We start from the raw sequence: 15,412 nt of genomic DNA on the forward strand, positions 1-15,412 counted from the left end.
TTCCTGCCCATTATCTGGCCATAACACTCTGGTTTGCTCCTGAGATATGGTTGGTTGCATGAACCCACCCTTACCTACACCACATGACTTACCAAGCCAATGAGTCATGATTAACATGTAATCATGAGTAATTCAAGGGAAAGCCTCTATGATGTTCATTTCAGCATACTGATAAGAAATGGAACTCTTCACCTTCTCTTATCTGCCCTAATGGTTACAACCGGCCACTTAGATTACTTTCCCTCCACTCTCAACTTTTCTATCTTCCCATCCCAAATTGATATTCAAAGCCTGGCCTCAAAGACTTTTGTCTGTGACTGAGTCTACAACATGAAAAAATAATACATAAGTTAACAAGCCAGAATTTACATTTCTCTTTCATAACTACTGTAACTGCTTTTCCTGCCTCAGAAAGGTAGAATAGGAAACAAATGAACAACAGTTTCACAGGCACATACCCAATCTCTAGCAGTGATGTACTACAGAATGTACTGAGTCCAGTGTTTACCATCCACAAGCCCCACAGACTACTCCATGGTTTATCGTAACTGCTTCATATGCTCTGGTTAAATTCACTGAGAGCATGTCACCCCTGCCCATTCCAAAAATATCCAGTTCATTTTATCTAATGCATACCTTTTACTCTTGTAACTATTCAGACCCAAATAATCCAAATCCTCTTTCATTCCTTGCTTCCACATCTTCAGTCCTCCTTCAAACACATGAGTCATAGCAAGCTAAGTGAAGAAACAATTAGACCATGTAAAGGGTCAACAGGAAAGGTAACTGATGAAGATTGAGTGAAAGACTTGAGGAAAAATGAATAAAAAACTAGAATATGCAGACTACGCTGATTAAATCATGTTACTGTAGGTGGTCAAATAAGAGAGGAATGATATTGTAATGAGAAATATCACCATGGTAAACAGAGAACTTATTATGAAAATCCACAATCTATACATAATTAGCAAACTTGAATACACCTGCTTTATCTGGTTACCATCAAAGCAGAGTGAAATAAACCTAAAAAAGAATTTAGAAACACTTCACACACAGAACTGAGTAACTCTGCAGCCAAGAAGAGAGAGGTAAGTACATTATAATCTATATATGGCAAAAACCTGAAGGTATCGATAGCAGTGTGCCTAGGTCAAAAGCATCTCAGCAAAGAAGAATCAGAGTAAGTCTGCAATGATACCTTGGAATACATCAATACAGAAGTATCCAGCAAAAAGGATGGAAAGGCCATCTCAATATACTGCCAAGTGAAATAAGAAACATGGCTAAGATAAACACAGAAACATTTATAAGAAAGCTAGATTTTTTTTTTTTTTTTTTTTTTTTTTTTTAATACTTTGTCGCTGTCTCCCGCGTTTGCGAGGTAGCGCAAGGAAACAGACGAAAGAAATGGCCCAACCCCCCCCCCCATACACATGTACATACACACGTCCACACACGCAAATATACATACCTACACAGCTTTCCATGGTTTACCCCAGACGCTTCACATGCCTTGCTTCAATCCACTGACAGCACGTCAACCCCTGTATACCACATGACTCCAATTCACTCTATTTCTTGCCCTCCTTTCACCCTCCTGCATGTTCAGGCCCTGATCACACAAAATCTTTTTCACTCCATCTTTCCACCTCCAATTTGGTCTCCCTCTTCTCCTCGTTCCCTCCACCTCCGACACATATATCCTCTTGGTCAATCTCTCCTCACTCATTCTCTCCATGTGCCCAAACCATTTCAAAACACCCTCTTCTGCTCTCTCAACCACGCTCTTTTTATTTCCACACATCTCTCTTACCCTTACGTTACTTACTCGATCAAACCACCTCACACCACACCATTAGATAAATGGCTAAAACAGTAAGAGATAAACCGAGAACTGACAACTAGGTAATGTGAATGGCAGCACATAAAAATAAAGTTGTTAGTCAAACAAAGACATAATATACAGATACATGATATGCAGATATCTCTTGCTTTAATTTGGAGATATATTCTCAGAAAATTTAACCATGGAATGCAATGGGAGAAAGGAGAGTTATGTTTCTTGGAAAGATTTCTCATCAAAATTTTCACATAAAAATATGAATAAAATGTCAAGAAACATACAGAAGTCTGCAGGTACATCATAAGGCAGAGTACTTAGATTCACAATAAAATATATAATATCATATCTACGTATACCATAACTTATGTAACTCCCAAAATAATTCAGGATCTTGCAAGTCAAGGTTGTTGAGGGTCAAACAACAAAAATTCATATTGTCTTATGCAGAAGTAACTCTTAAGTATCACCACTTCATGAAACAATATGCAATGACATTATTAAGCATCTCTTTCTACAGTGAAAAACAATGAGTTCTAGTTACCCTATCACACTAGCATATGCCACTAGTAACAAATGCATCATTTCAGTCTTGCATATCAAATGTTTACTTTCACAATTATAGCAAAATTTTACTGTTTCCCACAGATGATACACAAGAAAATCTGATATTTGGAGGGCAGGATAAGGAATGAATTATGTTCAGGGAGATATGATTATGAAGTAAGATTTTCAAGGGGAAGACCTGAAATGAAGTGAAAAGACAAGCACAAGGGTGAGAAGGCAGCATATACAAAATAATGTTAAATCATCAGTGACTATAAAATTTGTGTACAATACCTTTATCACCTTGTTGTGAGATGGGAAACAGCATACCCGACACTATTTCACTGAAATCTAAGTTAAGGGGAAGGGTAAACGGGAATAGTGGTTTGAGAATGTTTTGGGAGTAAAGGCAGGGGCTAAAGAGAGGACAAGAGCAAAAGAAGGAGTGAAACTCCTCCTTAAGCAGGAGTTGTGGGGATATGTCATAGAATGTAAGAAAGTAAACTCTAGATTGATATGGGTAAAACTAAAAGTGGATGGAGAGAGATGTGAGTAAATTGGTGTCTATGCACCTGGTCATGACAAGAAAGATCATGATTCAAGTGTTTGGGAGTAGCTGAGTGAGTGCAAGGTGCAAGAGGTGAAAAAAGGGCAAATGAGAGCTGGGGTGAGAAAGTATCATTAAATCTTAGAGAGAATAAAAAGATGTTTTGGAAAGAGATAAATAAAGTGCATAAGACAAGAGACAAATGGGAACATCGGTGAAGGGGGTAAAAGGGGAGGTAAAAACAAGTAGTGATGAAGTGAGGAGATGAGTGAGTATTTTGAAGGTTTGTTGAATGTGCTTGATGATAGAGTGGCAGATACAGGGTGTTTTGGTTTTGTGGATCAGGTGTTTGCTTTGAATAATGTACGTGAAAAATACTTAGAAACACAGATGGATTTGTATGTAACATTTATGGATCTGGAAAGGGCATATGATATGGTGGATAGAGATGCTTTGTGGAAGGTTTTAAGAGTATATGGTGTGGGAGGTAAGTTGGTAGAAGCAGTGAAAAGTTTTTAGCAAGGAGGTAAGGCATGTGTATGAGTAGGAACAGAGGAAAGTGATTGGTTCCCATTGAATGTCGATTTGCGGCAGGGTGCGTGAAGTCTCCATTGCTGTTTAATTTGTTTATGGATGGGGTTGTTCGGGAGGTGAATGCAAGAGTTTTGGAGAGAGGGGCAAGTATGCAGTCTGTTGTGGATGAGAGGGCTTGGGAAGTGAGTCAGTCGTTGTTCACTGATGATACAGCACTCGTGGCTGATTCAGGTGAGAAACTGCAGAATTTGGTGACTGAGTTTGGTAAAGTGTGTGAAAGAAGAAAGCTGAGAGTAAGAGTGAATAAGAGCAAGGTTATTAGATTCAGTAGGGTTGAGGGACAAAATAATTGGGATGTAAGTTTGTATGGAGAAAAACTGGAGGAACTGATGTGTTTCAGATATCTGGGAGTGAACTTAGCAGCAGATGGAACCATAGAACTGGAAGTGAGTCACAGGGTGGAGGAGAGAGCCAAGGTTCTGGGAGCATTGAAGAATGTGTGGAGGGCGAGAATGTTATCTCGGAGAGCAAAAATGGGTATGTTTGGAGGAACAGCGGTTCCAACAATGTTATATGGTTGTGAGGCATGGGCTATAGATAGTGTTGTGCAGAAGAGGGTGGACGTGTTGATATCCCAGCTGTTGACTGAGTAGTGCAGGCAGACTGTCCTGAAGATGTGACAACATATATTCATTGTGCTGGAAGAACCGTTCGTTACTCCAAGAGTGGGGAGGCTATTCTTTTGCTGATGTCTTCAGAGGAAGAAGCAATGGTAGCAAATTTAATGGCTAAAAATATTCCATTTGAGAAAATACACGTTGACTCAGCAAAATCGCTTAGCATCCATATCAAGATTGAAGTAATAGTGAGCAAATATACAAACCTTAAAGAGGAGGCAGGGCGAGCAGTTAAGGCCTATTTGAAACAAGTGGCCCTGATGAAGGACAAATAGGCGTTCAATGTTATGTCCATAGACATTGATGCTTTTGCCCAGTCTTTAGGACTAGCAGTCACTCCAAGAATTCGATTTTTGGAAAAGAGGCAGAACCAGAAGTTGGGGCTGCCACAGACTATAGCAGAGGTGAATCTTTAACCAACACTGACCACTCTGGACTCTGGAGCAGATGACAGCGATGATGATGATGATTTCCTCAGCAGGAACAAAAACCAGAATCAAGTAAATGCTCGAGATGAGTTAGAGGGTTTGAATACTACTGACAATAGTGATAATAGAGAAGTTATAAAAACTAATCCCAAGAAGCCATTGACAAAATTAGCACTTAAGAAATCGCTGAAAAAGAAGGTGCAGTTCAACCAAAGACTGATGTTTGATGAGGAAGGTGGAGTGATATTAGACTCAACAAACGAACAAGTGTCCAAAGTTGCCAGAAAGGATGACCAAGAGACCGGTGGCATTAACATTGACAAATTACTGAAAATTAAGGAAAGGGAAGATCTTACTGAAAAAAAGCTCCATGCTGAGAGGATGAAAGATAGGAATCAGCTTCAAAATAAGTCAGAGAATGCAAAGAAGAATAAAAATGAAGAAGAAAGGAACACAGAAGAGAAAGATGTTGATGATGATAATGAGAGACGATTTCTCTCAGAATATCATTGATGAATTGCCTGATCCAGACAGGAATTACGTAATAAAGATGAGGAAAAGATAGAGGGAAGTAGCCATGGTGCTAAGGAAATTAGCAGGAAGGAGAGTGACACTGAAGATACTGATGCTGATGATGATGAGAGTGATGATTTCTCTCAGAATATCATTGATGAATCACCTGATCCAGACAGGTATTACGGTAGTAAAGATGAGGAAAGTAGCAATGAAGAGAGTGACGCTGAACAGGAGAAACCAAAAGTGAGTGGTAAAAGGCAAGCTCGTGACAGAGCACGAGAAGCCAAGCGTGCAAGGATGACCCAAAGCACACTCTCGAGTCTCTGCCTGTAGATGAGCAAGAGGAGCTGGCATTGTTCTTCTTACGGGGTAGAAAATAATATTGTAGCAACTCCTCCATGGGAAAGTGAAAATTGTGAATATTATTAGCTTTTTTCTGTTTTTTCAAAAACTAAACATTCAGCTTGATAGTAAGGAGTCAGATAACCCTTCTGAGTGGTAGGTTTGAAAGAGTAACCACTGATAATTATATTATTAAAAAATATTCAAGTTCTGTTATAGAATTATGCTGCATAATACACTTTGTATAGAGCCTCTGCCACAGTTACACAGAAATATTTTCATTTCTTATCACAAACAAGTAAGAGCAAATCTTTGTAGCACAGCTTTATCATTTATTATGAGGTCCTTGCCTAAACATTGTGATTCAATTCCTGAAAACCACTACTTCAGCAAAATGAGATCAACCAGAATTAAACCTTGTAGAAAATGGAAGTTATGTTCCGGTTTCCAAGACTTGGATCTCATAAAATCACCTCCAGAAACAAAAAAGTAATATCTGAAAAACTCTATTGTTCTTAGGTTTGCCTTCCCCACATTGTCACTATTTATTGCATATGCATTCTAGGCAAATAGCCATTATCAAGAAATACATAGTAATAATACTATATCATTTATGATTAGCAACTGATCATTGGTATTTCTTGTAACAAAGTAGGGGTTATCTAATTGATGGCCATAAGTGCATCGCTGCCTCCTGCTTCAGCAAGGTAACACCGAGAAAACAGACAAAAAAAAAGCCACATTCGTTTGCGCTCAGTCTCTAGCTGTCATGTGTAATGCACCGAAACCACAACTCCCTATCCGCATCCAGGCCCCATAGACCTTTCCATGGGTTACTCGAGACGTTTCACATGCCCTGGTTCAGTACACTGACTGCAAATCAACCCTGGGAAACCACATCATTCCAATTGGAGGTGGAAAGATGAAGTGAAAAAGATTTTGAGCGATCAGGGCCTGAACATGCAGGAGGGTGAAAGGCGTACAAAAAATAGAGTGGACTGGAATGATGTGGTATACCGGGGTCGACGTGCTATGAATGAGTTGAACCAGGGCATGTGAAGCGTCTGGGGTAAATCATGGAAAGTTTTGTGGGGCCTGGATGTGGAAAGGGAGCTGTGGTTTCAGTGCATTATACATGACAGCTAGAGACTGATTGTGAACGAATGTGGCCTTTGTTGTCTTTTCCTAGTGCTGCATCACGCACATGAGGGGTAAGGGGGTTGTCATTTCATGTGTGGCGGGGTGGCGACAGGAATGAATAAAAGCAGCAAGTATGAATTATGTACATGTATATAATCTTTTTTTTTTTTTTTTTGCTTTGTCGCTGTCTCCCGCGTTTGCGAGGTAGCGCAAGGAAACAGACGAAAGAAATGGCCCAACCCACCCCCATACACATGTATATACATACGTCCACACACGCAAATATACATACCTACACAGCTTTCCATGGTTTACCCCAGTCGCTTCACATGCCTTGATTCAATCCACTGACAGCACATCAACCCCGGTATACCACATCGCTCCAATTCACTCTATTCCTTGCCCTCCTTTCACCCTCCTGCATGTTCAGGCCCCGATCACACAAAATCTTTTTCACTCCATCTTTCCACCTCCAATTTGGTCTCCCTCTTCTCCTCGTTCCCTCCACCTCCGACATATATATTCTCTTGGTCAATCTTTCCTCACTCATTCTCTCCATGTGCCTGAACCATTTCAAAACACCCTCTTCTGCTCTCTCAACCATGCTCTTTTTATTTCCACACATCTCTCTTACCCTTACGTTACTTACTCGATCAAACCACCTCACACCACACATTGTCCTCAAACATCTCATTTCCAGCACATCCATCCTCCTGCGCACAACTCTATCCATAGCCCACGCCTCGCAACCATACAACATTGTTGGAACCACTATTCCTTCAAACATACCCATTTTTGCTTTCCGAGATAATGTTCTCGACTTCCACACATTCTTCAAGGCTCCCAGAATTTTCGCCCCCTCCCCCACCCTAAGATCCACTTCCGCTTCCATGGTTCCATCCACTGCCAGATCCACTCCCAGATATCTAAAACACTTCACTTCCTCCAGTTTTTCTCCATTCAAACTCACCTCCCAATTGACTTGACCCTCAACCCTACTGTACCTAATAACCTTGCTCTTATTCACATTTACTCTTAACTTTCTTCTTTCACACACTTTACCAAACTCACTCACCAGCTTCTGCAGTTTCTCACATGAATCAGCCACCAGCACTGTATCATCAGCGAACAACAACTGACTCACTTCCCAAGCTCTCTCATCCCCAACAGACTTCATACTTGCCCCTCTTTCCAAAACTCTTGCATTCACCTCCCTAACAACCCCATCCATAAACAAATTAAACAACCATGGAGACATCACACACCCCTGCCGCAAACCTACATTCACTGAGAACCAATCACTTTCCTCTCTTCCTACACGTACACATGCCTTACATCCTCGATAAAAACTTTTCACTGCTTCTAACAACTTGCCTCCCACACCATATATTCTTAATACCTTCCACAGAGCATCTCTATCAATTCTATCGTATGCCTTCTCCAGATCCATAAATGCTACATACAAATCCATTTGCTTTTCTATGTATGTTGCATTTATATATATTTTTTTTTTTGCTTTGTCGCTGTCTCCCGCATTTGCGAGGTATATATATATATATCCCTGGGGATAGGGGAGAAGGAATACTTCCCACGTATTCCCTGCGTGTCGTAGAAGGCGACTAAAAGGGGAGGGAGCGGGGGGGGCTGGAAATCCTCCCCTCTCGTTTTTATTTTTGATTTTCCAAAAGAAGGAACATAGAACGAGGCCAGGTAAGGATATTCCCTCAGAGGCCCAGTCCTCTGTTCTTAACGCTACCTTGCTAACGCGGGAAATGGCGAATGGTATGAAAGAGAGAAAGAAATATATATACATATATGGGGGAGGGGGCGAAAATCCTGGGAGCCTTGAAGAATGTGTGGAAGTCGAGAACATTATCTCGGAAAGCAAAAATGGGTATGTTTGAAGGAATAGTGGTTCCAACAATGTTGTACGGTTGCGAGGCGTGGGCTATGGATAGAGTTGTGTGCAGGAGGATGGATGTGCTGGAAATGAGATGTTTGAGGACAATGTGTGGTGTGAGGTGGTTTCATCGAGTAAATAACGTAAGGGTAAGAGAGATGTGTGGAAATAAAAAGAGCGTGGTTGAGAGAGCAGAAGAGGGTGTTTTGAAATGGTTTGGGCACATGGAGAGAATGAGTGAGGAGAGATTGACCAAGAGGATATATGTGTCGGAGGTGGAGGGAACGAGGAGAAGAGGGAGACCAAATTGGAGGTGGAAAGATGGAGTGAAAAAGATATATATATATATATATATATATATATATATATATATATATATATATATATATATATATATATATATAAATATATATATATATATATATATATATATATATATATATATATATATATATATATATATATATATATATATATATATGTTGACTGGTTGGTAAGGTTATTTAATGTATGTATGACTCATGGTGAGGTGCCTGAGGATTGGCGGAATGCGTGCATAGTGCCATTGTACAAAGGCAAAAGGGATAAGAGTGAGTGCTCAAATTACAGAGGTATAAGTTTGTTGAGTATTCCTGGTAAATTATATGGGAGGGTATTGATTGAGAGGGTGAAGGCATGTACAGAGCATCAGATTGGGGAAGAGCAGTGTGGTTTCAGAAGTGGTAGAGGATGTGTGGATCAGGTGTTTGCTTTGAAGAATGTATGTGAGAAATACTTAGAAAAGCAAATGGATTTGTATGTAGCATTTATGGATCTGGAGAAGGCATATGATAGAGTTGATAGAGATGCTCTGTGGAAGGTATTAAGAATATATGGTGTGGGAGGAAAGTTGTTAGAAGCAGTGAAAAGTTTTTATCGAGGATGTAAGGCATGTGTACGTGTAGGAAGAGAGGAAAGTGATTGGTTCTCAGTGAATGTAGGTTTGCGGCAAGGGTGTGTGATGTCTCCATGGTTGTTTAATTTGTTTATGGATGGGGTTGTTAGGGAGGTAAATGCAAGAGTTTTGGAAAGAGGGGCAAGTATGAAGTCTGTTGGGGATGAGAGAGCTTGGGAAGTGAGTCAGTTGTTGTTCGCTGATGATACAGCGCTGGTGGCTGATTCATGTGAGAAACTGCAGAAGCTGGTGACTGAGTTTGGAAAAGTGTGTGGAAGAAGAAAGTTAAGAGTAAATGTGAATAAGAGCAAGGTTATTAGGTACAGTAGGGTTGAGGGTCAAGTCAATTGGGAGGTGAGTTTGAATGGAGAAAAACTGGAGGAAGTGAAGTATTTTAGATATCTGGGAGTGGATCTGGCAGCGGATGGAACCATGGAAGCGGAGGTGGATCATAGGGTGGGGGAGGGGGCGAAAATCCTGGGGGCCTTGAAGAATGTGTGGAAGTCGAGAACATTATCTCGGAAAGCAAAAATGGGTATGTTTGAAGGAATAGTGGTTCCAACAATGTTGTATGGTTGCGAGGCGTGGGCTATGGATAGAGTGGTGCGCAGGAGGATGGATGTGCTGGAAATGAGACGTTTGAGGACAATGTGTGGTGTGAGGTGGTTTGATCGAGTGAGCAACGTAAGGGTAAGAGAGATGTGTGGAAATAAAAAGAGCGTGGTTGAGAGAGCAGAAGAGGGTGTTTTGAAGTGGTTTGGGCATATGGAGAGGATGAGTGAGGAAAGATTGACCAAGAGGATATATGTGTCGGAGGTGGAGGGAACAAGGAGAATAGGGAGACCAAATTGGAGGTGGAAAGATGGAGTGAAAAAGATTTTGTGTGATCGGGGCCTGAACATGCAGGAGGGTGAAAGGAGGGCAAGGAATAGAGTGAATTGGAGCGATGTGGTATACCGGGGTTGATGTGCTGTCAGTGGATTGAATCAAGGCATGTGAAGCGTCTGGGGTAAACCATGGAAAGCTGTGTAGGTATGTATATTTGCGTGTGTGGACGTATGTATATACATGTGTGTGGGGGGGGGTTGGGCCATTTCTTTCGTCTGTTTCCTTGCGCTACCTCGCAAACGCGGGAGACAGCGACAAAGTATAAAAAAAAAAAAATATATATATATATATATATATATATATATGTGTGTGGACGTGTGTATGTACGTGTGTATGGGGGTTGGGCCATTTCTTTCGTTTGTTTCCTTGCGCTACCTCGCAAACGCGGGAGACAGCGACAAAGTATAAAAGAAAAAAAAAAAAATATATATATAAATATCTATCTTCGAAATGAAGAAGATGAAGTGAACCACAGTAGTAGTAAGAGAGAAGGAACCCTTCCGCCGCTTAGGTCTAGAAGGAGGAATGGGATGTATTTAGGGAATCAGTAATGGATTGCGCAAAAGACGCTTGTGGCTTGAGAAGAGTGGGAGGTGGGTTGATTAGAAAGGGTAGTGAGTGGTGGGATGAAGAAGTAAGATTATTAGTGAAAGAGAAGAGAGAGGCATTTGGATGATTTTTGCAGGGAAAAAATGCAACTGAGTGGGAGATGTATAAAAGAAAGAGACAGGAGGTCAAGAGAAAGGTGCAAGAGGTGAAAAAGAGGGCAAATGAGAGTTGGGGTGAGAGAGTATCATTAAATTTTAGGCAGAATAAAAAGATGTTCTGGAAGGAGGTAAATAAAGTGCGTAAGACAAGGGAGCAAATGGGAACTTCGGTGAAGGGCACAAATGGGGAGGTGATAACAAGTAGTGGTGATGTGAGAAAGAGATGGAGTGAGTATTTTGAAGGTTTGTTGAATGTGTTTGATGATAGAGTGGCACATATAGGGTGTTTTGGTTGAGGTGGTGTGCAAAGTGAGAGGGTTAGGGAAAATGATTTGGTAAACAGAGAAGAGGTAGTAAAAGCTTTGCGGAAGATGAAAGCCGGCAAGGCAGCAGGTTTGGATGGTATTGCAGTGGAATTTATAAAAAAAGGGGGTGACTGTATTGTTGACTGGTTGGTGAGGTTATTTAATGTATGTATGACTCATGGTGAGGTGCCTGAGGATTGGCGGAATGCGTGCATAGTGCCATTGTACAAAGGCAAAGGGGATAAGAGTGAGTGCTCAAATTTCAGAGGTATAAGTTTGTTGAGTATTCCTGGTAAATTATATGGGAGGGTATTGATTGAGAGGGTGAAGGCATGTACAGAGCATCAGACTGGGGAAGAGCAGTGTGGTTTCAGAAGTGGTAGAGGATGTGTGGATCAGGTGTTTGCTTTGAAGAATGTATGTGAGAAATATTTAGAAAAGCAAATGGATTTGTATGTAGCATTTATGGATCTGGAGAAGGCATATGATAGAGTTGATAGAGATGCTCTGTGGTAGGTATTAAGAATGTATGGTGTGGGAGGCAAGTTGTTAGAAGCAGTGAAAAGTTTTTATCGAGGATGTAAGGAATGTGTACGTGTAGGAAGAGAGGAAAGTGATTGGTTCTCAATGAATGTAGGTTTGCGGCAGGGGTGTGTGATGTCTCCATGGTTGTTTAATTTGTTTATGGATGGGGTTGTTTGGGAGGTGAATGCAAGAGTTTTGGAAAGAGGGGCAAGTATGAAGTCTGTTGGGGATGAGAGAGCTTGGGAAGTGAGTCAGTTGTTGTTCACTGATGATACAGCGCTGGTGGCTGATTCATGTGAGAAACTGTAGAAGCTGGTGACTGAGTTTGGTAAAGTGTGTGAAAGAAAGTTAAGAGTAAATGTGAATAAGAGCAAGGTTATTAGGTACAGTAGGGTTGAGGGCCAAGTCAATTGGGAGGTAAGTTTGAATGGAGAAAAACTGGAGGAAGTAAAGTGTTTTAGATATCTGGGAGTGGATCTGGCAGCGGATGGAACCATGGAAGCGGAAGTGAATCATAGGGTGGGGGAGGGGGCGAAAATCCTGGGAGCCTTGAAGAATGTGTGAAAGTCGAGAACATTATCTCGGAAAGCAAAAATGGGTATGTTTGAAGGAATAGTAAGTTAAGTAAATAGTAAGTTAAGAGTAAATGTGAATAAGAGCAAGGTTATTAGGTACAGTAGGGTTGAGGGCCAAGTCAATTGGGAGGTAAGTTTGAATGGAGAAAAACTGGAGGAAGTAAAGTGTTTTAGATATCTGGGAGTGGATCTGGCAGCGGATGGAACCATGGAAGCGGAAGTGAATCATAGGGTGGGGGAGGGGGCGAAAATCCTGAGAGCCTTGAAGAATGTGTGGAAGTCGAGAACATTATCTCGGAAAGCAAAAATGGGTATGTTTGAAGGAATAGTGGTTCCAACAATGTTGTATGGTTGCGAGGCGTGGGCTATGGATAGAGTTGTGCGTAGGAGGATGGATGTGCTGGAAATGAGATGTTTGAGGACAATGTGTGGTGTGAGGTGGTTTGATCGAGTAAGTAATGTAAGGGTAAGAGAGATGTGTGGAAATAAAAAGAGCGTGGTTGAGAGAGCAGAAGAGGGTGTTTTGAAATGGTTTGGGCACATGGAGAGAATGAGTGAGGAAAGATTGACGAAGAGGATATATGTGTCAGAGGTGGAGGGAACGAGGAGAAGTGGGAGACCAAATTGGAGGTGGAAAGATGGAGTGAAATAGATTTTGTGTGATCGGGGCCTGAACATGCAGAAGGGTGAAAGGAGGGCAAGGAATAGAGTGAATTGGACCGATGTGGTATACCGGGGTTGACATGCTGTCAGTGGATTGAATCAGGGCATGTGAAGCGTCTGGGGTAAACCATGGAAAGCTGTGTAGGTATGTATATTTGCGTGTGTGGACGTGTGTATGTACATGTGTATGGGGGGTAGGGGGTTGGGCCATTTCTTTCGTCTGTTTCCTTGCGCTACCTCGCAAACGCGGGAGACAGCGACAAAGTATAAAAAAAAAAAAAAAAAAAAAAAAAAAAATGTGGGTGGTATGGGCCATTCCTCGTCTGTTTCCTTGCGCTACCTCACTGACGCAGGAGACAGCTGTTAAGTACAATAAATAAAAATTTATCATACTTAATCACCGTCTCCTGCTGCTAAGTGCACTCCCAGATATCTAAAGCACTACAATTCCTCCAGTTTTTCTCCATTCAAATTTACTTCCCAATTAACTTGTCCCTCAACCCTACGGAACCTAATAACCTTCATCGTATTCACATTTACTCAACTTTCTTCTTTCACACACTACCAAACTCAGTCACCAACCTCTGAAGTTTCTCACCTGAATCAGCCACCAATGCTGTATCATCAGCAAACAACAACTGACACTTCCCATGCTCTCTCATCCACAACAGACTGCATACTTGCCCCTCTCTCCAAAACTCCTGCATTCACTTCGCCAACCACCCCATCCATAAACAAATTAAACAACCATGGAGACATCACGCACCCCTGCCACAAATCGACATTCACTAAAAACCAATCACTTTCTCTTCCTACTCGTACACATGCTTTACATCCTTGGTAAAAACTTTTCACTTCTTCTAGCAACCTTCCTCCCAAACCAAATACTCTTAAAACCTTCCACAAAGCATCTCTATCAACCCTATCATATGCCTTCTCCATATCCATAAATGCTACATACAAATCCATTTGTTTTTCTATGTATTTCTCATATACATTCTTCAAGGCAAACAACTGATCCACACATCCTTTCCCACTTCTGAAACCACACTGCTCTTCTGCAATCTGATGCTCTGTACATGCCTTTACCCTCTCAATCAATACCCTCCCATATAATTTCCCAGGAATACTCAACAAACTTATGCCTCTGTAATTTGAACACTCGCCTTTATCCCCTTTGCCTTTGTACAATGGCTCTATGCATGCATTCCGCCAATCCTCAAGCACTTCACTATGATCCATAAATACAGTGAATATCCTTACCAACCAATCAACAACACAGTCACCCCCTTTTTTAATAAATTCCACAGAAATACCATCCAAACCTGCCACCTTTCAGGCTTTCATCTTCTGTAAAGCTTTCACTACCTCTTCTCTGTTTACCAAACCATTCTCCCTGACCCTCTCATTTCACACACCACCCTTACCAAAACACCCTATATCTGCCACTCTATCATCAAACACATTCAACAAACCTTCAAAATACTCACTCCATCTTCTCACTTCATAACTACTTGTTATTACCTCCCCATTAGCCCCCTTCACCGATGTTCCCATTTGTTCTCTTGTCTTATGCACTTTATTTACCTCCTGCACTTTATTTATCTCCTTCCATCTTTTCATTCTCCCTACAATTTAATGATACTCTCTCACCCCAATTCTCATTTGCCCTCTTTTTCACCTCTTGCACCTTTCTCTTGACCTCCTGCGGCATTCTTTTATACATCTCCCAGTCATTTGCACTACTTCCCTGCAAAAATTATCCAAATGCCTTTCTCTTCTTTTTCACTAATAATCTTACTTCTTCATTTGTAAATAATTTCTCTCTCTCCATTTCTTTATCTGACCACCACCTTCTAGATGGACATTCTTTACAAATCAAAGCATCAACAAAAATACCATCATTGCTTCAAATCAGTAACATGCTTTCTACTTTTTCACTATTTCTATCTGAGCAAGGTAGCATCAAGAATAGATAAGTAAGTAATGAATGTAATAAAGTAATAAAGCAAAAAATATTACCTGTTGCATCTCAGTTTTGGGAAAATCACTCCCACTGCCAGTGGTGCAAGCAGTACAAGTGGCAATGCCAAACCAAACAAGATTTGTGAAGAGAAGGTGTTGAAGCCAACTAGGAGGGCCGGTATAAAATTACTGCCATTCCATTCTCCCTCAAACCCAACAAAGGCTGCAGACCAGTGCAAGGAGGGGAATGTAGGATGGTGTCCAGTGCTGTAGAAACCATGGATACTCAGGATAAACCAAGTACAAACAGCTGACCATGAAGGCTTCATAATCATACCTGCATCAAGAAAATATGCAAGTTATTACAGACAGCACTTTAA

At 41.1% G+C, this 15,412-nt stretch overlaps 1 protein-coding gene and 1 pseudogene across 7 annotated transcripts in view; one reads left to right on the forward strand and one right to left on the reverse strand.

Moving 5' to 3' along the window:
* The window catches only part of PIG-O (phosphatidylinositol glycan anchor biosynthesis class O), a 177,339-nt gene that overhangs the window by 83,842 nt on the left and 78,085 nt on the right, over positions 1 to 15,412 (reverse strand). For all 7 annotated transcript variants that reach the window (XR_011716732.1, XR_011716733.1, XM_071693534.1 and 4 more), the window contains exon 6: positions 15,090 to 15,369. Coding sequence is in view for 5 of the 7 variants with exons in the window: in XM_071693534.1 (XP_071549635.1) it covers positions 15,090 to 15,369 (280 nt within the window). In the remaining 2 variants the exon portion in view is untranslated. The remainder of the gene's footprint in view (positions 1 to 15,089; positions 15,370 to 15,412) is intronic.
* LOC139765727 (probable ATP-dependent RNA helicase DDX10) lies at positions 124 to 5,642 on the forward strand (annotated as a pseudogene).

The sequence above is a fragment of the Panulirus ornatus genome, chromosome 55, assembly GCF_036320965.1.
Source record: "Panulirus ornatus isolate Po-2019 chromosome 55, ASM3632096v1, whole genome shotgun sequence".
Taxonomy (NCBI): domain Eukaryota; kingdom Metazoa; phylum Arthropoda; class Malacostraca; order Decapoda; family Palinuridae; genus Panulirus; species Panulirus ornatus.